Source organism: Tamandua tetradactyla, chromosome 20 (assembly GCF_023851605.1).
Source record: "Tamandua tetradactyla isolate mTamTet1 chromosome 20, mTamTet1.pri, whole genome shotgun sequence".
NCBI classification, from domain to species: Eukaryota; Metazoa; Chordata; class Mammalia; order Pilosa; family Myrmecophagidae; genus Tamandua; species Tamandua tetradactyla.
The window spans coordinates 12503343-12530546 of record NC_135346.1 but is presented as its reverse complement, the minus strand read 5'-3'; the positions used below and the strand labels follow the sequence as shown (position 1 = coordinate 12530546).

Genomic DNA, 27204 nt, shown 5'->3' with positions numbered 1-27204 from the left:
GGAAAAGCAAAGGACCTAGAATAGCTAAACAATTTTGAAAAAGAAGAAGAAATTGGGTGGAATCAGTCTACCTGATTTCAAGACTTATTATGTAGCTACAGTGATCTAGACAGTATGGTTTGGTAGAGGGACAGATATATAGATCAATGAAGCAGAATAGAGAACTTAGAAATAGACTGACACAATATGCCTAACTTAATTTTGACAAGGTGTAAAAGGAATTCAATGAAGAAAAGATAGCCTTTTCAATAAAAATGATGTTGTAGTAATTGAACATCCATAGGTACAAAAAGAAAAAAGAACTTTGGTCTAAGTCTCAGACCTTGTATAAAAATTAACTCAAAATGGGTAACAGACTAAAATATAAAATGCTAAAACTTTAGGAAAAAAACATGGTAGAGAATCTTTGAGATCTTGGGGTTAGGCCTTAGCACCAAAAGCACAATCCAAAAAATGAGAAAAACTGATAAATTTGACTGCGTCAAAGTTAAAACAGGGCAAAAGGCTCTGTTAAATGGATGAAGAAACAAGTGATAGACTGAGAGAAGATATTTGTAAACTACATATCCAGTAATATATAATTTATATAGAATATATAAATATATAAGAATATATAATTATTTAAGAATATATATATATATATATATATATGAACATACAGAGAACTCTAAAACTCAGTAATAAAGAAAACCAAGCAATCATTTAGAAATTGGGCAAATGGCATGAAGACAATTTTACTGAAGAAGATAGAGAGATGACAAATAAGCCCATGAAAAGGTGTTAAACACCATTAGTCAATATGGAAATACAACTTGAAACTACAACAAGACATTGTGACACACCTATCAGAATGGCTAAAATAACAACTGGTGACGTCACCAAATGTGGGCAAATATGTGGAGAACCTGAATTACTCATGTACTTTTGGTGGGAATATAAAATGGTTTAGCCATTCTGGAAAACAACTTGGCCATTTCTTAAAAACCTAAACATGCAACTATTATAAAAGCCAGTAATTGCACTCCTGGACCTTTGTCCAAGATAAATGAAAATTTATGTTCATACAAAACCTGTACACAAATGCTTATAGCAGCTTTACTTTTAATAGCCTAAGAGAGGAAAAATTCAGTTCAACAAACTGTGCTACTTCCATGTCATGGAATACTAATCAGCAATAAAAAAAATGAACAAATTAATAATACTGGAAGCAACTTGGATGACTCTCTAGGCAACTATGCTGAGTGGAAAAACTCAAACCCCAAAGGGTCCATATTGTGGGCTTCCTTTCATATAACATTCTTGGAATGACAAAATTATAGAATTGCAGACAGATTCGTTGTAGTGGGGGTTAGGGAGAGTGGAAGAGAGGAAGGGGAAGCAAGGTGGGTGTGGTTATCAGGAGCCACAGGAGATGCCCTTGTGGACATGGGAAGGTTGTGTGTCTTAATGTTATCAGTGCCAACATTTTGGTTGTGATATTGTCTATGACCATTGGTTATTACCATCAGAAGAAACCGGATAAAGGCTATGTAGGGTCTCGTATATTCACAGGTTCATGTGAATGTGCAGTTATTTCAAAATGAAAAGTTTGCTTAAAAATAAAAAAGTGAAATGTTATTTAATTTTTTCCATTCATAGTAAAGGACCAAGAGCCCATCAGGTGTAGCAAGCCCAGGGCGGTTGGGGGTCGGTGGAGGGGGCAGGTGAGGACACTCGGCCCCCCCTCCGCTGCCGTGCTCAGTGCTGGGTGGGTGAGCCTCCTACCATTTTAACTTGTTTTAATCTTTAGTCATATATGTTTGATTCGCGCCTATAATAGACTGTGTTTAAAGACTAGAAACATAAGGGACCTGATGATGAAATACAAGATAATTAAGAGCAGAAAAATGGCAAGTCTGCCATTCTGCTTCAAAATTACCTCCACCAGATCTGTAAATTGCATTCATCTGATAAAAATCCCTATATAGAACATCAAAATGTCTCTGGTACTTCAAAAAACAGTGTTAAAAAGGGAAAATGGAGTGACAATTATATCTAATTTGGCTTTTCATTTATTGAGAATAAAGACTCTATCCACTCCCACAACGTGTTATTTGCAGAGTGCTTGCAAATAGCGTCCTGAAATCTTTCCCCTCCTGTCATTTATCAACAAAACACAGAGATTATAAATATATGTTTTTAAGCATAAATTTCCAGAATTTCAGACATCAGTTCTTGGAAAACAGCTTTGCCTGTATTTGATACTGTATCATGGAGTTAAATCCCACAGTACTTTTGAGTAGACTGTCTGTCCCCAAACCAGATAGGATGTATCATTTTTTAGTTTATTTTTCAAAAGTTATGCTTTCTCTTATTAATTTAAGAAAAAAAATAAACCTCACACATTTGCTGGGAATTTCCCTGTAACAATGTGATATTATGAATATTACCAATGATCGCATCAAAACAAACTTTAGAATACAACATTTAATGTGATATGCTTTCATAATTTGTTTAAAACTTCAAAGCATTCCTTCCTCACATACCACACAAAAATGGCAAAGCTATTTTAAAAATTCTTCATAAAGATTGTAGTGCAAGGCATTTGCAAGTCACATATGGCTAGGCAATGCCGATGTACATGCGTGCATTTGTCAGCTTTAAAGCATCCTGTACATGTCACTCGTTCGGCGCCGACTGACTGTCTTTTCAAGCAGTTCGGAAGCGCAGGGTCTTGGTTAATTAAATGGTCTCCAAAACTGAAAATCCCCTTATGTCTGGACACTGGATTGGAGACAAGACCCCTCTCTACCTTTGACTAGCCGGGGCCCTTGGACAAACAAGTGGCATGATGACAACATAAACAGTGCCTGCCCCCCAGTCTGAAGCCAGTCCAATAATGCATCAGGTTTTTATTTACGTTTTGGCTTCTTTCTCATCTGGGATGTCTTCTATTTTAAGTAACAGAAAACCCCAATTCAACTAAGTAATAAGGAAAATAGAAAGCCTGAGTAGGGTTGCTTCACGGTTGCCTATTTCAGCAGCTCCTCAGTGTCATTAAAGATCCAGCTTCTTCTCCTGTCCTTCCATCTTCTGTGGGTCACTTAGCTGCTCTCAGGGTCACAAGATGGTGGCCATGGGTCTAGGGCCCCTTGTGGCTAGTGATGCTATAAATAGGGACAGCATCTCTTCCTGTGCGTCTCTTTATTGCCCCAGCGAAATTTCCCTCACGGGTCCTTGGCCAAAATCGACCCCCCTGCTCACTTCTTAGCCAGCTCCTGGCCAGGAGAATAGGCGCGCTAGGATTGGCTTAGGCTACGCTGCAGCAGGACACCTGAGCAGAACTGGCGTTCTGGAGGCAGGAAGAAGAGAGAGATCTGGGTATGCTGCCTACATTGTCTGCCATGGTCTCCAAGAGTACTTGCTTGGTTTTGATTTTATTAGACAAGGGTTCACGATGAGGACACAAGTAAACACACCAATAGATTCAGCAGAAGATTACCCAGGGCCTGTTTGCAGGACATACAGCTGAGCTGCGTGTTAGCTGTCACACACATACACTGTGCGTAGCCGAGACAGAACTGCATAGCGGTTTTGTGGGCAGGCTCTTAGGCAAACAGGCTGGGTTCAAATCCTAGCACTGCCACTTGCCCGCAAATTACCTTAGATATGTTGCTTAAGTTCTTTGAGCTTAATTTATAAAATGGAGATCTTACAGGGTGGCTGTGAGAGTAAGGTAAGACAATATTTCCAAAGAACTAAGCCCAGTGCCCAAGCATAGTTAGTAATCAATAAGTGTTAGCTGGCTGCTGACAGATAGCAGTCGTTACGACGTGGGTTAGAAATGACATTGTACCACTCAAGAGCCGAACAACTGCTTTCCCTGCTTGCACTCTCGCCCCCAGTCACTATCTGCTCTACCCAATCAATTCTTCATACAGCAGCCAATGTGACCTGTTAAAAACATACAGCATTTTGTGTCATGCTCCTTCTCAAAACCCTCCCCAGGCTCCCATTATACCTAAACTCAGAACTAAAGTCATCACCGCCTGCAGGACACATGTGATCTGGCCCTTGCCAATTCTCTGCCGCCTTCTGCTTCTCCAGCTCTCTGCCCAGATCACTCTGCTTAGCCACACTGGATTTTTTTGGTCCTGGGTCACAACCAGCCTGTTCCTATATCGCATTCGTTACACCTGTCGTGCCCCCTGCCTGAAGACTCTCCCTACCTGGTGTTACTCTGTACTCTCAGGAGTACATCCTCAGAAAAAAACTTCATCCTCTGCCCTCCTGAAACCAATCACCACTCATGCTTTCAGTTGCTCCTTTTAGTAGCCTGGATTCTCTAGGAAACAAGGACAAAAGCATATGGGCTAATTTAGGGGGGAAGGAATGCAATCCCAGGAAGCAGGAGTGAGGGAAAAATGGGCAGTACAATAGAAGCGAAGTAAGAGCAAATACTAAGCAGGCCACAGCTTTTGTGGAAAGTGTGGTTTTGCACTTCTCTCCAGGGATATCTTCAAAGACATAGGGGGCACAGTGTCAGAACAGACCATCTAGTCAAGGTCTGGTGGCCTCCTCCTATATCCATCGTCCGCGGTCAAAGTCCGCCCCTCGGGGCATTAGCTTCCCCACACCTCGATGGTGCATTAGCAGCCTCCTGGCAGCCTCTGGGGAAGGCAGAGGCTCACAGGTGCAGGTGTGGCACCCAGTCTCTCCTCGTCCACTGGGGTCACACGCCGGGCTCCTGGATCTGAGCTGGCGCCAGCCACAATAGGGGTCACCTGGTTTAATATTGTGGGGCATAGCCTGGGACCGTCGAAGGCAAGTCAAAGGCAAGCGATCAAAGCCTGATGGTGAGGAGTGGAGGGTGGGAGGGCAGGGAAGTTAGTGTGGCTACTCAGGTCTGGGGCGATGAATGAAGCCCAGTACAGTCTTACAGATCCTCCTTTTGCTTATTAGTTTCCACAGCACTTAAGATGACACAACCTGCATTTGCGTCTCCACTTGGATGGACTATTCCCAAGAATCGGCGCTCCGTGAGGACAGGAATAGCAGGCGCTCAGCTTCTGAATGATCCTTTGTTTTAGATTGCCCCATGATTCGACCACTCCATACTGATGAATTGGAAGGCAGGACCATGATGAAAATCTGTGTTTGTTTCCCTTTTGTTTTTCTTTACTTTAGGTGTTTGTTTGTTTCTCTTTTGAACAAAGGAAGCTGCCCCCCACCACTCTCCTTTTAATATCCTCCCTCGTTCACCTCTCTCCCCTGTACAAATAGGATGTGTTTTCTGTGGCTCGGAGGCCTGACCCTCTCATTCAAACTATCTCCTCACCCAGAGTCCTTAGAGGAACAGAGCTTAATTTCCCCCTGTCATCAGTGCCTTTCTTAGGTCCCTGTGTCATCAATCTATCCCCTGGGAGTCTGATAGGACTTTTGTCTCCAGAACAATAGCATGATGAAGGGATTTACTCTTCACCCCCCTGCACCTTTACCGTGCACAACCCCCTTTCCATCATCCTGTCTTCTCATTCAGCCCGACTTCTTAATTAAAATTCCTGCTCTACACCCTTTTCATTGCCTTGAAAAATTTCCCAAATCACAGTTACCTCTTGAATGAATGTTTTACTTATCTCCATGCTGGCTACTTTTCTGCCTAACTCAGAGTTAAAAAACGATTGTTTCTGAGTATCATCTTAAGCCCAGGACTTTGACTTTACTGCCTATATTTCCCCATTTGACCTTTAATTTCTGGATAATTAAATGAGTCATCATTGAAGAAATCGGTCCTGATTTTAGACTTGAACATCACAGCTCTTTTTAGATCAGAGTAGCCCTAATTTCTATAAATACTAGCAGAAATAAAGGCGTGGACATTTAGAATGGAACATGACCTTGGAATTCATTTCATCTGACCACATCCCCCATGCCACTCACTCCACCCATTTCCAACCACCAGATGAGACCAGGAAGGACATCAGTCACCTGGGCCCACCCAGCCAGGCAAGGGCAGAGTCAGGAGAGGGACCCCGTTCCGGCGCCTCCCTGCCCAGTGCTCTCCTCAACACGAGGCTACTTCTTCAACAAACCACATTTGCTGACCCACAAGTAGTGATGGAACAACTTTTGGTTGAATCTGAAGGAAGTGTCCTTCTTCCTGGTCCCCAAGACTATGTGCCATCTCTGGGTATCCTTAAGTCCAACCGTGATCCGAAATGACCTGTAGGGGACACATGTTGTTTGGCAGCAGTTTTTCATAATATGGTTGTGCTGTCAGTAAGAACGGAAATGGTAAAAACGTTTATAACTGGTAAAGTTTAAAAAAAAAGGTGTTTTTAAACTTCTCGATCATATAAAAGTACACTGACAACTTTCTTTTGTGGGTCTCTGGGCCTGCCTCGATGAACCTCTTGCCACTGATTTAGAGGGGAGGTGATGGTAATCTGAAACTTTGTTTCCTTGTAGCTTCACCGTTCCAAACTTACTAAATTATGTGAAATAAAAATGCAAACAACTTTTGGCCAAGCCTCCAAGTTGCCAACTGAGAATCAGCACGTCTGCAAGTTCTGAAACAACAGTTCAGGCAAGCTCTGAAGTTCTTTTGGTGAAATCTAGCCTATTTTCTAGCTCTGGAAATATTTTTAAACCAAGAATCACTCTGAGAGGTGAAAATGTAGAGCAATTCAAAGAGGTGTCAAGGTCTACCAACATCTGATGATGCTTCCCCAGAGGCTTGTTTTATTTCCTCATTCACACTTCACCTTTTCTTATTCCAAGGTGACTTTTAATTCCACTCTTATTTTATGCACTGTAGTCACAATAGCTCACTTCGGACGTGAACATTATCTCTAAGGGATTTTCTGTACATCTGGTTTGCAGCAGCTGCATTCCCCCACTTCTTTGGGAAGCAGAGAAAGTTTATAGAAGTTCAGCCCCAGCTTGTGTCATTAAACAGAGCTATTTCTGATCTCAGTCTACAAATCCTGACTTACATACGATCCCGAGTTATTAACAACAAACCCCAAAAGTCCTGCCTTGATTCTGTAAAATAGGGCCACCAGGGCTGACTCAGGGACCTTGTGCAGAGAGCTGAGGACAGAGAACTCTGCTTTCTACAAAAATCTCAGTCTGGCAGGGGAGGAGAACCCAGCCTCTGAGCTATGGGGTTCTTTCTTGACCACAGGTTTAGAATTAAGTTTCAGAGGGAGTCATACCACATTCCCAAATTTCTCTCCCTCACTGTCCCCAATCCTCCCTCCACCTCCCACCCCACTCCTGTCTTTCTTTCCCTTTTCCCTAGATTCCATCTCTTCCCTGATCCAGCTGCAGAGAATCTGGCTTACAGCCAGACATAGAGGTTCAGTCATGGGTGGTCTTGGCAAAGATTCATGATCACATCTGTGAGCGCATACTGCCCGGCAACGCCCAGGGGCACTGGGGATGGAGCAATCTTTATCTCTCTGAGCACAAATCATGGCATCCACGTAGGAGGTCACAGCAGACCGAGACCGGGAAGTCACCCAACCTTTCATTTTACAGAGAGGGAAACTGCCACTGATAGCAGAGATATGATTGCTCTGGATTACCCCGCTGGGCAGTGGTAGAGGGAAGTCTAGATCCCAGACAGAAAGCACGTGCAGGCAGGGAATATACTTGCCCGGTTGGTGTTTCTCCAGCACCTAGCCCGGTGCCTGGTGTACAGGAGGGGCTCAGCGAATATTTAAATGAACAAATGTAATGCTTCCTGTTCTACATCAGCTTTCTATTATTCTTCCTCTTTTCCAGCTATTTAACTAGTCTCATCCTCAGAAATGTTCATCTGTTCCCTCCTCCAGGTCGGGAGAGGAGAAGGGCATGAACAGGGCAGGGACGCACCTGCTGCCCTCACAGCAGGAGGCCGTCCCGGGAAAGGCTCCTGCTCATTGGTCACCACCAGCCTGGCCTGGCTGGGGTTTCCCTCCTAAGCTTGATGCCAGACTGGGCTACAGTCTTACCATTTGGGGGCAGACTAGTTTTTACCACGGCATTTCCACTTTGTTAGAAAACACCACTATGTCTAGGCTTGTTAGTAAAAGCAAAATGACCATTAGGTTGGGGTCCCCAAAATATGACCTGAGACTGTACCTACATGCCCAGGGTCCCATAAAATTCTGCAGTTAAGAAAGGAGAGACCCAGAAGAGAGAACTAAAAAAACTTGGTTCCTCCGCAGGTTATCGGGTTTCGATAGAGGCGGTGGGTCACCTGAGTTTGCCTTCAGGGACAGATCTTAGTGTCCTAATCCCCCTGGGCTTTGCAAGCAATGGCCACTGACAGAGACCGGTTGCGAGTCTTGAGAGCACGACCTCGGAGAACCCGGACCGGGAACGAGACAGGAGGAGAAGGGAGGAGGGTGTGTGTGTGTGCGTGCGTGTGCGCGCGCGCCTGTGTGTATGTGTGTGGGGTGCGGAGTGGCGGGAGGGAGTATCGCCGGCCCACTTCCACGCGCGTCAGAAGCGGGAGCGCGTTCCCCCCTCCCTCCGCGGCGCTCCCGGGAGTTGTGGCTCGCGGCGTGCGCGCCCCGCCGCTCCACGTACCTGCCGCGGGCCCCGCGCGACTCTAACCCGCCGGCTGCGGGCGGCGCGCACAGGTGGTGGCGATTGGGTAGGCGGGGCCCGGAGGGTGACGTCACGGGCTCCGGTCCCGGCTGCAGTAATAGGGCAGCGGCGGCGGCGGCAGAGCAGAGGCAACCCGGCGCAGAGAGCTGGAGCCGCGAGAGCCCCCGGCGCGCCCCGGACCCGCAGACAGTCAGAGGGACAGAACGAAGGACACGGAGCTCGGTAGCCGCCGCCGCCGCCACGGGGCGCTCCCTTCCTCCAGACCTCCAGTGTCCGGCCACCTGGTCTTCCTTTCGGCCCTGGCTGCTTCAGGTACCCGGGCGCCGTTCCCGAGCGGGCGCGGGGAGGTGCCGAGCGGCCGCAGCCACCAGCCGGTCCCGCTGCGCTCCACTGGGGTCCCGGCGCCCGCGGCCCCGCATCTCGCCGCAGGGCCCGGCGCGGGCGCTCCTGGCGGCTGCCTGTCCTCACTGCCTGCTTCGGGAGAGCCAAGTTTGCCCGACTGGCCGCAGGCACGGGACCCGGGGCTGGGGCGCGCGGCAGAGCTGCCCGGGGCTGGGCTGGGACTCGAGGTAAAAGCTCGGGTGCCTAGGCTTATGGCCAGGGTCTGCGGAGGGGACAGGAGTGATCCGAGTGGCGAGCGAGGCGCGACGCAGAATCGCTGGGGCCGAGCTGCCCGCCCCGTGAGCCTGCAGGCGCCGCTCTTGGGCTCCCGACACTGAGCGGTTTGGCAAAGCCAGGCGGGTGGCTGTCCCTCGGCCCGGACCCGTGCCCTTGGCTTTGGGCTGGGGCGCGGGGCGGGCGCCCTCAGCCCTCAGCTCCGGCTCTGCGGGGAAACTTGCGTCTCCGCTGCAGGCTCAAGGGCCCTCTGCGCCTCGCCTGGTTCTCACTACCCCGAGATCCGCCGCGTCGGGAGCTGAGCGCTTGGGCTCCGCCCGGGAGGCTGGAGGAGGTTATCTGAGCCACAGCCCCGCTCCGGGCATCCCGCGCTTCGTTCTGCCGGGCTGTGTGCATTCGGAGCGAGTGGCCGGTGTGACCCTCTGGGGAGTTTCTAGGGAACAATTTGTGCTAGGGTCGTTCAAGCAGGGTACTTGGTCCCTGGAAAGCATTATAACGTAGGTGATCTCCGCCTCTCTGCACTAGCAAAGGAAAGCAACCTGTTTCAAGTTTCGGGGGGACTTAGGGGAGGCAGACAGCGCTCCGCCTTGAGTGCGTGTCACCCTGAGTTTGGGAGCGAGCGCAGCGCGAGCCTTCGGGGATCCCTGCAGCTGACAAAGCGCGGGCTCACCCACGGCCTGCCACCTGAGGACATGGGTGCCTGCAACTCTTGCACGAGCAGAAACCCGCTGCGAGCTCTAGGGCTCCTAGCAGTGCCCTGCACCCGGCCGGCGTCCGCGCCGAGCGTCGGTCTCCCGGAAGTTCCTGGGGACCTGGTGGAGTTGGACACTACCAGTTCTGTGTCATCTGCCTGGAGAGTTGTTCCCCGATGCGCTGTCCAGCCGACCTCCCTCCTGATAAGTGTCCGTGACACAGATGAAGAGCGCTTTGGCAGCCTCTCCTCCAGTCCCCTCTAGGTGTCGCTTCCGCCGAGGTTTCTGGAGAGTGAAAAAACGGCGCCAGTAGATTTGATCTGCACCCTACGTGAATTTGTTGCAAGCCTGTGCGCCGGGAACTGTACCCCATGGATCCCCGAGATACAAACATCCTTCCATGTTCTCTGGGCCAAACATAAACAGAGTTTCAGTACGAGGTGGCGAGGTGACTGCTGGTCAAAGCGTGCAGCAAGTGGGGCTGTATCATGATTTGTGAGGGGAGGGCAGGGGAGGGATCTCGAAGAAATTAGGACTTTTCTCAAATGGTCCCATTTTTTTTTTTTCCTAAGCACCAGGCTTAGATGAAACCAGAAGTGACTTTTAGCAGTGGCCTCTTAATCCTGAAGTGGTTTCTGGGTTTGTCCCTGTACAGACTCTGGGTGTGGGCAGTGGGCAGGTGGAGGTGGGGGGTCTCATCTGGGAGGTGAGCGGAGTGATGCGACTTCTGTGACACCAGAGCCCCAGAAAGCCTCAGCCAGCGACTCAGCCTGAAGCCTTGAGCTGGCTCTGACAGTGTCCATGTCTGCCACACGTAGTTTTGTGCGCGGGAGACACTGCAGTGTCAGTAGACCACGGTTTAGACAGACTGACCCAGTGTCTGCTTTCTTCCTCCTGGCCTTGGGAAAAGCACCCCCCTCCCCCGCAAGACTTGAGTCAAAGGTCATGCAAGAAAATAATTGATTTTGATATAATGTGTTAAAATGGCTCACTGAAGTTGTTCCAGTGGCTTTTTCTTTTTTAGAATTTTATGGTTATTCTCAGTTTTTGATAATTCCAGAAGGACTCTCTTTTCCTCCAGAGAGGTGCCTGTTTATCTTTCTGGAAATTGGGGGAACTTTTAACCCTTTCTTTGGCTGTGCCCTGGAGGTGGATGAGGGAGGGAGAGCTTGGGTTTTTCTGTCTTGACCAAGCAATCCAGATCCCTTCTTCTAGGAGGAGTGGCAGGATTTTTTTTTCCTTGATTTGAAGTGACCTTTGTATTGTGATCTTTTGTTTAACTTAACGCTATATTCCAGAAGCTGGCATTTAAGAGTCAGAATTTCATAAAATCTATCTTAATTCCTACCTTGCTCTATTAGGTATTTCTCTTCAAACTCAACTCTCTCATGTTGCTTATGTGTGACGGATTGTGTGGTCCTTAATGAAATTAGAGAGTTATTTCAAGAGCACATCTTTCCTTGCATTTGCTACCTTCTACTCCATAGCACAAGACATGGAACTTCAAGTCAAACAGTATAGTCACTTAAAAGCCATAATCTGAATGTTGGAAGAATGAGGGGCATTGGAGCTATAGTGTATGTGTGTATGTGTTAAACTACATGATAAATGGGGATGGCATGGATTTATACATTGCATTTAGAATAATTTAGGCATCTCATTTATCAAATACTAGAAGAGTTAACCAAATATAGAGTAGATAATTAATAGGAAGTGGAACTTAAATTCATGACGGCTTGCTACAGGGTTAGCCTGATATATTTCCATGCCTAATTTCCAGGGTTGATATGTTGGGGACTATTTTAGGAAGTTTAAACCCTTTTCTTTTTTTTTCCCCAAAACACTCACGAATGAAAAACTAGGGTCCTAAACCTCTGAGAAGAAAGTATCAGAGGGAAGGCTTTCTGGCTTATGGTTGGGATTTGGTATGGCTTTTATTATTCCTTTCTAATATCGGGCAGGCCTGCAGAAGAGAGCTGCAGCGTGCGGTGAGCCCAGTTGATTTTTACTTGTTGGCTGCAGCTGTCCCAGGTGGAAAATGCACAGCGCCTCTTCAGTTAGAAGAGTTGGGGATGCAGGTGCCCGGGGTGGGGGGGGTCACCATCTTACTGTTCTCATTGAGACTGGGTGTTGTCACTTGGTTCTGCCAAGTCATCTTCATAAATTTCTGGTCCCGATAGTTACAAAGAGAAGCTGTTTCCATGCAGCTAATTTGTATCAGCCTGTAATGTTACCATGTCCTGGGGGACAGGCTCCCCAAAACTCCAAAGGTCCAGTTCCCACCCTTCCCAAACAGGGCTGGTTCCTGGAGGAGAAAAATGTAGTTGGTATTAAACCCATGGCCAGTGCTTGTGTGTGGCCTTGAACCATTTCAGTAGAAAAGCTTACCTGCTGGGGTGGTTCTCTGGGTGGGATGGATTTCAGAATTTTCATATCAGTGCCTACTGCCTGCTAACAATCTACCTGATAATGTTTAAACTTTCTTCAAAAAGCAAGTCAGAATTTGGAATGTTACATCATACTAATTTGTTATACTGCTCTAATTTAAAATGGAAATACATAGCAGCTCATAATATAACACCAGAAAATCCTGTGAGTTTCCCAGATTGGGGCTAGGAGATCTGATGGGGCTCCTCCAGCACTGAAAAAAAAGCAGAATTGTTCAATCTAAACAGAAGATGCAAACTTATATTCTCTGCTTAAATCTGTGATCATGTTATGCCGCAAAACAGTTGCCTGGGTTTCAGTCCAGACCCGGCTACAAATCTTGGGTGAACTAATCTGGGCCTTTGGTGCCCTGTCTGTGCAGCAGCCCAGTGAGCACGTGGTGCTGCTGACTGCGGGGCGAGATGGGGCTCAGGTGTGACCTCGGGGCGAGATGGGTCTCAGGTGTGACCGCGGGGCATGATGGGCTCAGGTGGGAAGCCATGGAGGTGGCAGTGATACAGCTGTCTTCAAAACCAGATGTCTTCAAAATCAACTGATTGCGCCTTATGACATCGTTTGAAAGAGAGTGTTGTCCCAGCTCTTTAGATGAGGACAATCTCAAGTAGATTTATAATCAAACTCAGGACTTGAGCGTGGATTAAATGACGCTTGTAGACCTAAATTGATCTCAAGTTGGGAAAACAGGGTTGTGACCTCATTGGTAGCATTTCTGTAATGGGGTGTTCCTGTATTTTCCTCTATCAGAGGGCCAGTGGGGCTATTTGAATTTGTGGAACAATTAATTTGATAGATTGTCTCCCCTCTCCTACAGGGACTGTATTTACCAGGCTGGTGCTCCCCATGAGCTGAGGGGCATCCTTGGTGCCTGGAGTCCTGTGCATCCTCTCATGGTTTCTTTTTTCAACCGTGCTTTGTTCCCATCTCCATTAAAGAGAGCAGCAGTGAGGGCAGAGCAGAGGGTGCCGAGCGGCCCCACCCGGGGTGCGAGGGCGTGCGGGTTGCCTGTTCTACCTCCCCCAGCCCTGCTCGTCAGCCTTGGTTGGAGCAGGAAAGCTAGAGAAGTGAGGGTCTGTGCAACGTTCAGCTTTCAGAGGAAAGGAGAGGCTGGGTCTCAGGCTTCTGGTCTTTCTCCCTTAGTCACTGCCTAGATTTCCCCCATCACAATAAAATAAAATACCAGCGAGTACTGAGAGGTAGTGTGGGGGCTGAGAGCACAGATGTCAAGCACGCCTGCCTCGCTTAGAATCCCAACTCTGCCACTTATTTGCCATGTGGCTTTCTCAAGATATTTAGCCTTTCTGTGACCTTTATCTCCTCTGTCATCTGACTTTGGGGATAATCCTCACATAGAGTAGAGATGCGAATGATGATAATACCTGTGAAGCATTTAGAACAGTGCCTGACTCATATAGTCATTGCTATATGTATTAGCCAAATAGTTACTATCTATTTGGCTCTTAGACAGCTCGTCAAAAAGATTAAGACCCAATATTAATTCTTTTTTAATGAGCTGAACTGTCATAAAACTTGCATTATACATTTTTTTTTTGCATGGGCAGGCACCGGGAAACGAACCCGGGTCTCTGGCATTAAAGGTGAGAACTCTGCCTGCTGAGCCACTGGGGCCCGCATTATACATTGTCTATCACTGTAAGTACAAAGTAACATCTAAGACGTATGTATGATGGATGTGGAGTCAGTCCTAGTGATGGCCAAACTTGGATAAACTTTATAAAGTAAAATAGTTGGCTCAGTACGTGTTTCCAAAGTCTAAAAAAGGACACCCCCCCACCCCCCAAATGAGATCTCATAGGGAACCATGACACAAACCAGATCAAAGCATGAACTCCTCCAGTTGGAGCAGGGCTGGGGCTCCCTGAAACAACTCAATAAAAAGCTGGGGTTTTTTGTTTGTTTGTTTTTTTCACATGGGCAGCCACCGGCAATCGAACTCGGGTCTCCTGGCATGGCAGGCAAGAATTCTGCCCCTGAGCCACCATCGCACTGCCCTAAAATGTTTTAATGCCAGAAGTTTCTAGGCCTCATCTTAAATTAAGTGATTTGGTGCCCACCAAAATAGCCATGGACATGCATGATTTTATTTAGATGCCATCCATTAGTAATGAGGCATCAAACGTAATTAGTCTTATATTACTAGGCAAATTGAAAATTAAATACTTGATTTTGTGCCTTGGAAATTTAATAACTCTGGGAATTGACATCTGTACTTTTAACTAGAATTAACTTTTGATTGTTTTGCTATTCTTAATTTATTTAGGCTATAAGTCATGGAAAGAAAATAAAACATCTTTTTAAATATGTATACTTATTCCGTGGACAATGTTTGATAATAGATGAGTGGGGAAGAAAGACTAAAGTGGGGTAGAAAGCAATGGCTTTCTAGCTCTAGCTTGAGCTGTTGTTTTTGTAAAACCCCCACAATCCAGGAGCAGCTTCTGCAGTGTCTCTGGAACCTGGCTCTGCCTTCAGAAAGGAATAATTTATGGAGAGTAAGGAGTTTCCCTATTTATTTTAGAAAAACCAGATGCAGTTAGGGAAAGACTTTTTTATTCACTTGCAATCCTGAATGTGGTTTTTCACTTCTCCCCATTCCTGTAAGAACTCGTACAGCCCTACCTCAAGCACAACCCTAGCTTGAGCACTGGATTTGGAGTCCAGAGATGGGTGGCTGACATTACCACTCCCAAAGTTGTACCTCTTGGCTCAGCTTTGCCTTCTTCAGAGTGCAGAGTAGGTGCTGGTGGAGGCGAGGCTGTGGCCTTCAGATTCTAGTTACTGGCTTCCTGGACACTTTACCCGGTGGCTCTGGCCTTGCCAGCAGATGTCCAAGATGAACGACCCAAGAAACACCAGCAGCAGGCAGAGCCTGTGGATTCTGTAACATAGGGAGACACCTTCTCTTGAAAGACAGTCATATCTTTTAGCCTTGCCTTTTCATAGGCCGGTGATACATGTCCACAATTTTTAGTCTGACTTCTCTTCCCTGTGGGTATTTCTGTCTCAAGCCAAAGCATAAAGCAGATCTGGCGAGGCAGCTCTTAGGGAGTGGCAGGCCGCCAAGCAAAAGCTGGAATGTAGGAGGAGTGCATTTGTTTGACAGCCCTCATCTCAGCACTGAGTGTGTGATTCCCACCTTGTTCTAGAATAGGGCACCCCCAAAGCTATTGACGATGGGGAGGTGGAGCAGGAGGGGACATCTCAAGCAAGCCCCAGGGTCCTGTAAGCCACGAGCCATTGCTGACCTGGATGCCGGATCTATACAGCCACGGGCCGGGCCGTAGTGGGTGCTGGCCTGCAGGAAACTCTGCCTTTGTATCTTCCGGCCATGATCAGGATGCAGTGTGGACCACGGGCAATTACGCACTAAATTGTGGGGTGTACACAGACATCAATAACCCCTAACGTTTCCTTGAGTAAGAGTCACAGTTCTGCATGATGAGTTCTATTTGGCTGATCTGTTCTGTATTCATAGATGTACAGACTACAAGTGAGCTTGGGATGTTTGCAGTGGAAGCCAAAGAAACAAGCCAAAAAAAAAAAAAAAAAAGCTCAGCTAATTGGACAAGTGTAAGAGCCTGTGTCTTCATTCCATTAGCGCAATGCCTGGCATATGATTCGTACTTGCATATTTGTTTCAGGATAAGAGCCTTAGTTTCTTCATCTGTAGAATTCTTTGGTCCCTTGAATTGCTTATTTCTTGTCTTCAAGTGAGCGTAAGGAAACTGGTGTTGATTTAACTTACTGGATGATTTTAGGATCACTTGCTCGGATGTGTATGTCATAGAGACCTGGCATAACCTTAGTGGAAATGGGAAAGACCCAGGAAGCACCTTTAAAGTTACTGAAATTCTAATGTCCATTGGATGCTTGGGTTCTGCTACAAGAATGGCTTGTCTTAATGTAAAGCTCCCCTCTACCCCTATTCTTTCCATATTGTGTTCTTTGGAAAAAAGTCACTGTACACAGCACACACTTAAGAAGTGGAGAGAAATGTGAAGAGAAAGAGAGAAGAAAAGCAGATTTGGCAAAAAAAGCCATCAGTTCAATAATACAGTGCTTTGTGTCTGGGAAGTACTCTGTCTCCATTGCTGTTGATTTTCATCACAGCACTTATTATACTCTGTAGTTAGTTTTGTAATTACTTGTTTATTTACTCTCTTCCTCCCACTAGAATAAGTTCCATGAGGGTACCTAGAACTCTACCTGGCGTTTAGTAGGTTCTCAGTAGGCATTACTAAAGAGAAGTATGAACAAAGTGCTATAAGAATCAAGAAAGATATTTTGGCTTTGATATTGGCATGGTTAGCAGTCACTTAAAATCCTGCTAACTAAAGAAAAAAATTGTCTGTGATTTTGCCAATTTGTACACCTACCTAATAGATCAGTCATTCTAGTGAGGTTCTTTAAATTGACGCTTCCCTCTGACCTCAGTTCTGACCTTTTCTGTAAAATTAGAATGTTCTCCAGACAATTACCCAAACATTTTAATTTACCCAATGAATGTATTTATAAAAGTAGCCCAAGCTATTTGTACATGGATGTTTATTGGAACATTGTGATAGCAGAAGAATGAAAATACTCATCAGTTGGACTGGTTAAATAAATTTTATGATTGTCCTACCTAATGTACTGCAATGATTTACTTCTTAAATGAGGTAGAACTATATTTACTAATGTAAAAAGTTGTCTAAAATGTATCAAGTGGGAAAATTGATAGAACAGTGTATATACTGTGATTCCTTTTATATTTATTTTTAAATACTTGTATCATTTTTGAAGTATTACTTGCATATTGAACAAAAGTAATATAAACAGAAAAAAAAAAAGAATGACTGGTCTTGAGACGAAAAGATTGGACCCCAAAATGCCATTTTGGAAGTCCACTAGCTTGTAAATTGAGGCATTAGCTACAAATGGGGTGCCCCAGATTTGCTGTAACTCCTTAACAACAGTTATTGAATGTTAATTGTGTGTGGGGCCAGCTGTCTCGCCTTGGTTTGTTCTTCCAGCTGTAGTGACAGGTGGCATTTCAGGTGGGCTTCTGAGGCACAGCTGGCACTTAGAGGGGTCTCGCTGGGTGCCTGCCTGGCCCCTTCAATCCTCACAGCGACCCTGTGTGGTACGGACTGTTGCGCCCACCTTAGAGTTGTGTAAACTGAGGCTCAGAAGTAATGTAACTTCTCCAAAGTAGAACAAAGAGGGTGGTGCCAGGATTTAAACTCAAATTTATCTGATCCTGGAGTATGACGGTTAACCCACCACGCCACAGCCTGCTATTCGTTTGCAGTTAGTTCACTTCTGAGCATTTGTCGTTTTCTCAACAGACTCAACACAATGAAACGAGGAGGCTTCTGGCTGCATCTCACACTGCTGGGGGCGTCCCTGCCGGCTGCGCTGGGATGGATGGACCCCGCAACCAGCAGGCACAGGAGCGCTGGCCCGGGGGAACTGCGTGCGGAGGTACTGTCAAATAACGGCTGTTGTGGCATTTTCACATTCACTATTTTCCAGTGTTACAGTGCTCTGATCCCTGCTCCGTTGAGATCAGTCAGACTGCAGAGTGAATTAAAATTGTAGTAGCCCCTTTTTGGTGGGGGACAGAAGGAAGCAGCATGGGTTGATATGGACAGGAGATTTATATCATGACATAACGGCCCTATAATCTCTCAAATACTGAAAACGTGTTCTAAAACCAAGCTTTAGCTGCCTGGCTTGTCTTACCCAAGACCCTCAAGAGGATGGCTTTTCTGTATATTTAATAAAGCTCTGAAAAAAGCAGACTAATTGGTGGAGCACACCCATATGAATTAATGAAGTATTTTAATTACAAAACATGTTTTAAGAGGAATGAACTACTTTTCAGGTATGTAGATACAGATACGTACGTACTTTTCAGATATATAGAGCCGGGCTGAGAAGAAACGGGCAAGAAACGCTGCTGAGGGAGTTTCCTTTAATGAATAGATAAGAGTGATTAATGGCATGTTAGGTTTCTATAAATGCTTCAAAAGTGCTTGAGAACCTTGTTCTCAAGTACTTCCCTGGAGAGTCTCGATACACTGCTAATTGCTTACTGAACACTGGTCTTAAGTATGAAAAGGATTCATAAACTGCAACCTGGCCTGGTTCCAGGCAGCAGGCCCAGTGAATTTGTGGCTCACAAGAGATGCAGTTTTGCTGCAGAAAATGTTTCCTGTTTGCTGCACCTTAGGGAGTGATGACATGCTCTCATTAGAACCACCCGGGATTTGTTTCATGATGTGGTCAATGCTAATTCTTATCAGAGTGCATTTCAGAACATTTTTACTTCTACTGTCTTCCTTGCTGCACATCCTTCTCCTTTTTCCTGGTTTCCTGTCCTGCAGAACAAGAAATAAAAATTGCCTCGAAAAGTCAACATTTCCAAAGAGTGAATAATGATACACAGTGTAGGGTAGGATTAGTGCATTATTTGATCAAAAAATATGATTTCTCTTTCATTATTACTTAATTGTAATGCAATCCCAAACTTACAAGCCTTAATCTTCAGGGAGCTTCAGAAGTAATTTAATGTGTGCTTTTCCTGCTGAAGTTAGCGTGGCTTCCTTTGTGGTGAGCAGATGATTAAATAGAAACACTCTCTCTCCCATCTAAATCCATGAAGAATGCAACTTAATGCTCTTTTGAAAGAGTCTGGAGGCTGATTTGCCGGTGAGAACAGCATTTCCCATGTGGGAATGGCTTAATCAGTATACTCGTATCCATCCAGAGAGAAAATGATCACTTAAATCCTACAAATAGATGGTCGAATATTTAATAGCAAAGCAGACAGACACAGGTATGTTTATTTAGTCTTCTTCCTGTTGGGGCTCATTGGCTCACTGTTTTAGATCACTTATTTCACTTAATAGAGTTGAGCCAATTAAGGTGGGATTTAGCTGCAGGTAAATTGAAAGTAGGTTAATATCAAACTAGGGACTCTTTATCTTAAGTCCTTATCTGTTAACACTCCAATACTTCATGTCCCAACAACAAATGCTCTCGTGCTGAGTGAGTTTTGTTGCTTTCTGGTTTTTATTTTTTTGTGGTTGTTTTGCTTTTTATACCCCTTGAAGGTAGAGCCCAGGAGATGCCGTTGTCTTCATGTCCAGAAATTTGTGGCTGCAGGGAAAGAAAGTGATGGCTTTGCACACTCCAGAATACCCCACTGACCAGATTATCTTCACTGTAGATTTAGATTTTGCAGAGTATCATGATTTGTTCTCATTGAGTCTGTTTATTTCGGTAATTAAATGAGATGATGATGATGATGTGAATGGGTCTAGTACAGGGGGTGGGTTCAGTAAAGGTTTAGGTAGAGACCAGAGCATTTATATTTAACTGATTTGTAAGCTGACTTGGGCACACTCTGTGCATGTCCCCTCCACATCCTTGCTTATGGGGGCCTCCTGCCTAGGACACTGTCCCTTTCGCTCTACATGTCTGAATCCTCCCCTCCTCCAAGGCCCAGCTCTGGTTCCTGCCTTTTCTCTAGAACCTTCTTTAACCACTCTTGGTCCCATTTGGTCTCTTTCTCTGAACTCCTTGTCCTTCCTATCTATTTTTTCTTATTTTTATATTTTTATCTGATGTATGTATAAAGCTCATCTTTATCTTTCTTTTCTTCATGTTGCCTACTCAATTTGTGAGCAAAATACAGGCTCCCTGTGTTTTTAAGCAAGTTGTTGCTTATGTAGCATTCAGTACCGGTCGTAAAATCACCCGGTGTTTTCGAATTCGGATTAGACCGTCACGTGTGCGAGCATGTGACACGCCTCCCTCAGGACAGGTTCCTTTCCAGCAGACACATAGATGCTCTCTCCGGTGATCCTGTAAGGAGCATAGACAGACTGGGCGTGTCTCACTAGCATCTTAGGGTGGTCCTTATGTGTAGTAGATTCTTGATTGTTTATTCTTTGAATTGTAGTTAAAAATATCTCTAAGTCACTGTCTAAAAACATATTAAACTCTTCTAACAGTACATTCAGAAAGTCTTATTTTCTAGAAGAATAAAAACCAACTGTTTCCTAAGACTGTACAAACAAATCAAAAAACTTTCAGGAACTAAATGTTAAAATGCTCCTCTGTGTGTCTTCCTCCTGATACTTCACAAAATATTCAGTGACTTTAAGATCTTTAAAGTACTTGGAAAACATTAATAAGGTTTGATTTGTCTTTAAAGTTATACCAATTACTTGAGTGTCCTCAGGGTAAAGTAAGAACTAAATGACTGATCTCTATGTGTTTGCAGATTTTTAAAGTAAACATAGCAAGTTGTGAATTTTGTTAATTATTGTCTTGCGTACAAAGATTGCAGTTGAAATAGCTTCAAGGAGTTTACCATTTTACAAACATAGATAAAAGAAATATAGCTGGGTCGAGTGACTCTTTACCGAGAGCTGAGACTGGTAGAACGTGACTGAAAATACTAATGCAATTCTAAATTCTCAGGAAATGATTCTGAGAAATACAATTTATTGAAGTTGTGAATATTGTTACGTTTTCCCCCTTTCCTTGATACTCTGGCCAAGATACAGTATTAAAGTCAAAATTGATAGAATTTTATATTGGGGGGATCCAAGAAAGAGTTTGAAATGATGGGGTGGCAACCCCCAGAAGCTGCCCAGCCTTGTGGGCAGGCATTGCGGGAGCGGGCTCTCCTTTGAAAGGGCTGGGTGGTTTCCCCAGGTTCTAGAATGGAATGGCGGCCTTCAAGCATGTTATTTAACTTTCTCTAAATTACTCTCACCCGTAGTGTCTAATCATGTCCTGAGCAACCATAAATGTTAATACCGGTTCCCTTTTGCATCTGTTGGCACTGTATTCCTCAAAGCTTACTGACCAGAGATACGCTTTGAGGTCCTTCTCTGTGCTTTTAATATTAGCGAACTCTGATAAGAAAGTGTTGGAGGGAAAAATGGGTGGGGTGGTAGCAGTAGCTCTAAGCATGGTTCCCCTCTCCCTAACCCACGGTCAGCCTGAGAAAGCTTCGGCCCTTTTCTGGCTGCCTGGCCCTCTCCCTTTTTCACACTTGGCCTCAGACACAGGCCCAGGTGCAGGCCTCGGACACAGGCCTCAGACATAGGCCCAGGTGCAGGCCTCGGACACAGGCCTCAGACACAGGCCCAGGTGCAGGCCTCAGACACAGGCCCAGGTGCAGGCCTCAGACACAGGCCTCAGACACAGGCCCAGGTACAGGCTGCAGGTGCAGGCCCAGGCCCTCCCACTCCCTGCGAGGCGGCTGCTCCTTTAAGAGCCTTTCGGCACTCTCCAGCTCCTCTCTCAGTGGGGTGGACATTCAGGAGCATGTGGGCTGCTAAAACTGGGCTTTAATTTTTTTTCCTATGAAATGTCATGGTTCTGACAAATCCTGCTGACCCAAGCTCCCCAACCTCCTCTGGGTAAGAATCTTCTCTCCCCCCATGCCCCCGATCCTTCTTCAGGACCCACTGATTACTAGAGAAGAGTAGCCCAAATCCCGCAGGCACGTGCATGGGATTTGAGCTCTGCCCAGTGGCTGTCTGCTCCCTTCCCTCTCTGTTCATGGGCATGAAGAGAATACACACCCTCCTTCGCTGTGGGCAGGCAGGTCCAGGCTGGGTGCTTGGCATTTCCGTAAGCCTCATCAGATGTGCAGGCCTGCATGATTCTCTTACCTGTGTTGTCTGCAGCATCCCCTTCCTAGGCACTCCCTTGGGCACTTGTTTCCAAAGAAGAGGAGACTCCGGTTGACTTCTCAGCAGCAGGCACTGCGGTCCTTCCCCCATGGTCCTGGAGTGCTGGGGTCACCTGCACCCCTTTAATGAGGATACGGGATTTCTGCAGCAGGTGTGGGGCTGGCAGTGGGGGAGAGCTGCCTCCTCTCTGGGCCCACACACCCCACTGTGGCTCTCCGCTGAGCAGTCCGCGTCAGAGGATACGGGTTTCAGTTTCTCCTATAAGAGGTGGGCAAGCATAGCTCCCCTCTAGAGGTGCAATTGCATCCACAGCTACCTAAGTGGAAGATCATAGCCGGTGCTCCCAGTTCCAAGGGGCTTTGCTATGAGCCCGTTCGCAGCCCCAGGTCAGTGTGGGCTGTGCCCAACTCCACACCTTGTCTTGCCAACATTAATGTGCATGCAAGTGCCCTGGAGATCTTCGCAAAATGCAGGTTCCGGTGCCCAGGGTCTGGAGTGGGTCTGAGGTTCTGCATTGCTCACGAGCTCCAGGTGGTGCTTCTGTGGCTGATCCCAGAGGCCACTTTGGGCACGCAAGTCCCAGAGGAGTTGTCTTCCCTGAGTGTGCGTGCATGGGAAGGAGAGGCCCAGGTGGTGATTAACTGTTGTCCTTTTTTAGCTCTTGCCAGCATGATGACACTGATTGCAGTCAGGAAAGGGAGAGAAATGAACAGGCTGCAATCATGCAGTCATGGAGGGAAGCTGCTGGATGAGACTGGCTTGACTGAGAGAGGAGGGTGAGAGGGATGGTTGGCAGGCAGGGCGGGTGAGGGGAAAGGTTTGTTTAAGCAGCGAGGGCTGTAGAGTCATTGTCACCTGTTTTCAAGCAGGTGGACAGGTGAACTGGGATCTCTGAACTCAGGTTCCCCATGGGCTTGTCTGCAGATGATTCTAACCCTAAGGGAAAGCCCACCCCCGTGCACTCCCCCAGGTCCATTCCCCCCATCATCCCCCTGAAGCTGTCTTACCCCAGCCTCCCCCTGGAGCCTCAATTTCTGGGTTACTGCTCTATTTTGGGGTTTAATTTATTTTTTATTTTTGGACATAGCAAGTCACTGTCTTTGTTCTTTTTGTTGGATGCTCCATCTCTGTCGCTGCTCCCAGCAAGTCTTTCTCCTCTGTCGCAGTTCATCACAAGTGCATGGCCCTTTCGTGTTCTGAGATCATAGCTGGCAGAGCTTTAATTGGCCCTGAAAAGTTCTGTGACCCAGGAAAATGAGCATTTACTGGAGTTCATAGAAAATCACTATTTTTCTTCCTCTTAATTTGGCATTTACTCATTAGCTGCTTTATTTATGCCTCTGCCTGCTAAATAATCTATGCTCCTCTAGGAAACTTCCCACCCTTGTAATCAGGGCACCAGGCCGTGTGTTATAATTGGGGCTCTGGTTCCTATTTTTCGGGGAGTTGGCAGCATCGGATCTGGCAAGCCCCAATCATCTGCTTGATTTGTCCTATGTGACTTATGGGTTATCACTCTAGCTTCCTGTTTCAGAGAGTAGGAAATGTCATGTTGGTGTCAGATGCACTGTAACAGGCCCATGTGCATCGGCCTTACTCTTCCATCCTGCCAAGCTGGAGCTGTTGTCCCTCTGCCTGCACTGCTGGGCGCTCTGTTAGGAGGCTCCTGGGCCTTGTCTGGTCACTAGTCACCTGCAAGTGTCCGGCACGCAGAGCAGGCAGCTCCCAAGGAGTGTGCAGTGGGGGCTGGGCAGTTGGTGTTGGCTGGAGGAAGCATGACTAGCCACAGAGAGTTTGTATGTGCAGCCTCCCTCCTTTCTGGATGGATAGATGTGCAGCCTCCCTCCTTTCTGGATGGATAGATGTGCAGCCTCCCTCCTTTCTGGATGGACGGATGTGCAGCCTCCCTCCTTTCTGGGTGGACGGATGTGCAGCCTCCCTCCTTTCTGGGTGGACAGATGTGCAGCCTCCCTCCTTTCTGGATGGACGGATGTGCAGCCTCCCTCCTTTCTGGATGGACGGCCACACCAGTTTCTGCCCGAGCCAGTTCCCTGAGTCAGGAGGACGTAGACCAAGAGAAAGCCAATGTCTCTCCACTTGGGATTCTGTTTCTAATACCAAGAGGGTTTTTCTGTTGTTATTGTTTTGTTGTTCAATAAAATCTGAGTTCCCTTATCTAGCACTTCATCTCAGGGCTGCCTGCTGACCCTGGAGACCAGCAATTCCTAGCCCCTTGCTGTGTTCAGATAGTTCAAGGACTATAGTGAAATTCAGAAAAGAAAATTGACTTGACTTCAGTTTAATTTTAACATCTGTCTTCCAGACAGCCCTTCTGGGCGTGGCAGGGGGGTGGACAGGGGCCAGCCGGGAATGGAGCTGGCACGGTGCAGAGCAGAGCACAGTTTTGTGGGGTGGGATGGTGGGGGTCAGCTGGTGGTTTACATGGTGTGTCCCTTGTTTGCAAAGGGATGGAATGATACAGTCAATGTGTTAAAGAAAATAAGTCCCCAGGTGAAGGCCGGAGTGGGGGAGGGAGATGGGGAGAAGAGCGAGGGAAGACCACTCTGGAGGGAGATTGTTGAAGGTGGTGAGTGAGTAGCACTGCCCGGCTTCGGCAGTTGAGGTGGGGGCAGTATGGGATGTGGGCCAAATGTGAGGGACCATCCCGTGTTTTGTAGATTGGCCCTCGCTGTCTCCTGAGTGCTTTGTAATCTAGAGAAAGCCTGTTAGCTCTTTTACCTGTTCCCAAGACTTGGGAGATGGCCCAATGGGGTAGAATCAAGCAGAACCCTATAAGTTCTGTAAGAACCTTCTAAACCAGAAGTACAGGCTGCCAAAAGTCTGCTTGCTGCAAGATCAGAACCCAGGATCCTCCAACAGGCTCTGGGGTCCAGGTCTAGCCTGGCCCAGACCAGTTCAGGGGCTCTGAACCAGTCTTGTTGCTTCTCTGGGCCTCAGTTTCCTCAGCTAGAAAGCAAGGGGGGCGGGGGTCAGACGTCAACCTGGACCCCTTCAGGTCTTCCTGGTGTCTCAATTCTCTCTCTATGACTGGGTCCCTTTAAAGCTTGTGAAGAATGCTCTCAAGTGTTATTTCAAATATAATTCCACCCTTGTTTCTTATTCCCGTGAGGTCGAATAACAGGTGTGAGAGTCTAAAGTTTTGGTCCCATATTTGAGTTAATTGTCTAAAGTCACTTTGTATGTTCTCCATTTGGGAAGGGATAACAGTTGAGAAGTTTTCCATCACTTAACTCAGGAGTAGAGCCATATGGTAGTTTTGGGCCAGAAACCCTCTTCCTTGCATCTCTGGATGCAGATCTGGGTTCAGAGAGGCCTCCCTGTGTGGACTGCACCAGTGCAGGCCCTGCGTGCGCCCTCAGTGTCCGGGAGGGAAGGGGGGAGTTCTCAGAACTCAGAGCTGCCACCGAGTCTCTCATTCCTTGTCTCACAAGGGTTAAATGCCTACTGTGGGGTGTTATGTAAGACTCTGCAAAGGTTCCATGCACTGGGGTAACTTTCCAGAAACCTGCAACCTCCAGATGGGTCCCTGGAGCAGATAAATCCTGAAACCTAGAGGGCCCAGCCTCTCCAGAACATCAGCTAGTTCCATCTCCCTACCCCATATTGGTGACAGCCCCTTCCAACATGAAAAAGTTAGAATGGCCATAGCCCAAACCTCCTTAATGAGTGGGAGAAAGATCAAAGGTGATGGTGGAGTTATACAGAGAAGATAGAGTTTAACAAATGAGTATGATTGCTGAATCAGTAAATTGATATTATTTTTTTAGTTTCTAGTATCTTAAAGCAGCTGGAAGTAAAAACCTAAAGTTGTAGAATTCTAACCCATGTCAAACTCTGAAACTTTTGCAACTAATTATGGAGCTGTGCTTTGAAATTTATTGCTTTTATATATATATATGTTATTTTTCACAAAAAATCGATTGTGGTGATTTTAAAAAAAGGCTACTACTATAATACATTGTGAGAACTAAATCAGAAAACTAATGTCTTTAAATAATGGGAAAGAATGGATGAATAAATGAATGAAACCTTCTAAAAATGCCTACTGTGTGGTAGGCACTATACTCATTCAGAGACGTGGTTTCCAGACCTACAACTCTCATTTTTTGCCAAGTGGGAACATTTTTAAGACAAAACTAAGCTACCCTCTAGAATCCATATTGACTTTTCATTTATACCTTTTTCTTTACAAAAAAATTGATAAAAGCCATGCTCATACCATGGAGAAAGTTCTAAGTGAAGGAAGGCGGTCCATGCTGTGGAAGTCCGGGTGACAACCCTCCCCTAGCCCACACGGTGCCGTCTGTGTCACGTCTTGTGACCGAGGACCAGTCGGAGTTTAGGCACGAGTCACAGGGATGTGGATCTAGAGCTCATGGGAGATAGAGACCCAGAAAAACACGTGGTTGTGTGGCCTGGAATTTCCTGGTGAGCTGGCATCTGAGCTAGGTTAGCGAACTAGGTCTCTAGATTTGGGACCCGTGTCGTGCCGCATGGTGTTTGTTTTAAGTTCCTGGCTGAGAAGGACCAGCTCCAAGGTGGGAGGAATGAGTGTTCATCCCAGGAAGAGGCCCTGTGCCCCCCCCACCGGCCCCCCATGGGGGAGAAGTCAACCTGAAGATGGGCTTTCCTTGTCCAATCCAGGTAGGTGCCTGCACTGAAATGACAGGCAGGGCAGGGTTTTAGAGAGGAAATTGGAATGTAGGGTTACCTTATAGTTTTTAAAGATTCTTGTCGTATCTTTTTGCCTTCCATGAAAAATGACACATCACTGCTGTTTGACTGGTGGTTTCTCCCTCCTAATAAGAGACAGCCTCATCAAACTCCTCGAGAATAAAAAAAACTCAGGACTTGAGTTTGTTCTTGGCTGGAGTGACAAATGGAGGGTGGGTGGCCTGTGGAGCTCGGGTCTTCCCTAAATCAAAAGGTGTCTTTGAACTTGACTCTGCCCATGGGAGGGGGCAGGGAGATGTTCACACCAGAAGCTGGTGGTGATGTGAGGCTGGTGTTGTCCAGATGGAACCAATTGAGAGACAGAATTGCCTACTCTTGAGCTTTAAAAGTTCTAAGGAGGCTTCGGTCTCATGGCTTAGATGCTACGTCTAGAGACTGAGCCCCTAGTGTTCCTTCCATCT

The 27204-nt window shown here is 46.5% G+C and overlaps 1 protein-coding gene across 1 annotated transcript in view; it reads left to right on the top strand.

Moving 5' to 3' along the window:
* Positions 1-8747: 8747 nt before the first annotated feature.
* The window catches only part of FSTL4 (follistatin like 4), a 397058-nt gene continuing 378601 nt past the window's right edge, over positions 8748-27204 (top strand). The window contains exons 1-2 of the mRNA XM_077138433.1: positions 8748-8889; positions 17678-17813. Coding sequence (XP_076994548.1) covers positions 17688-17813 — 126 coding nt within the window. The 5' untranslated portion in view covers positions 8748-8889; positions 17678-17687. The remainder of the gene's footprint in view (positions 8890-17677; positions 17814-27204) is intronic.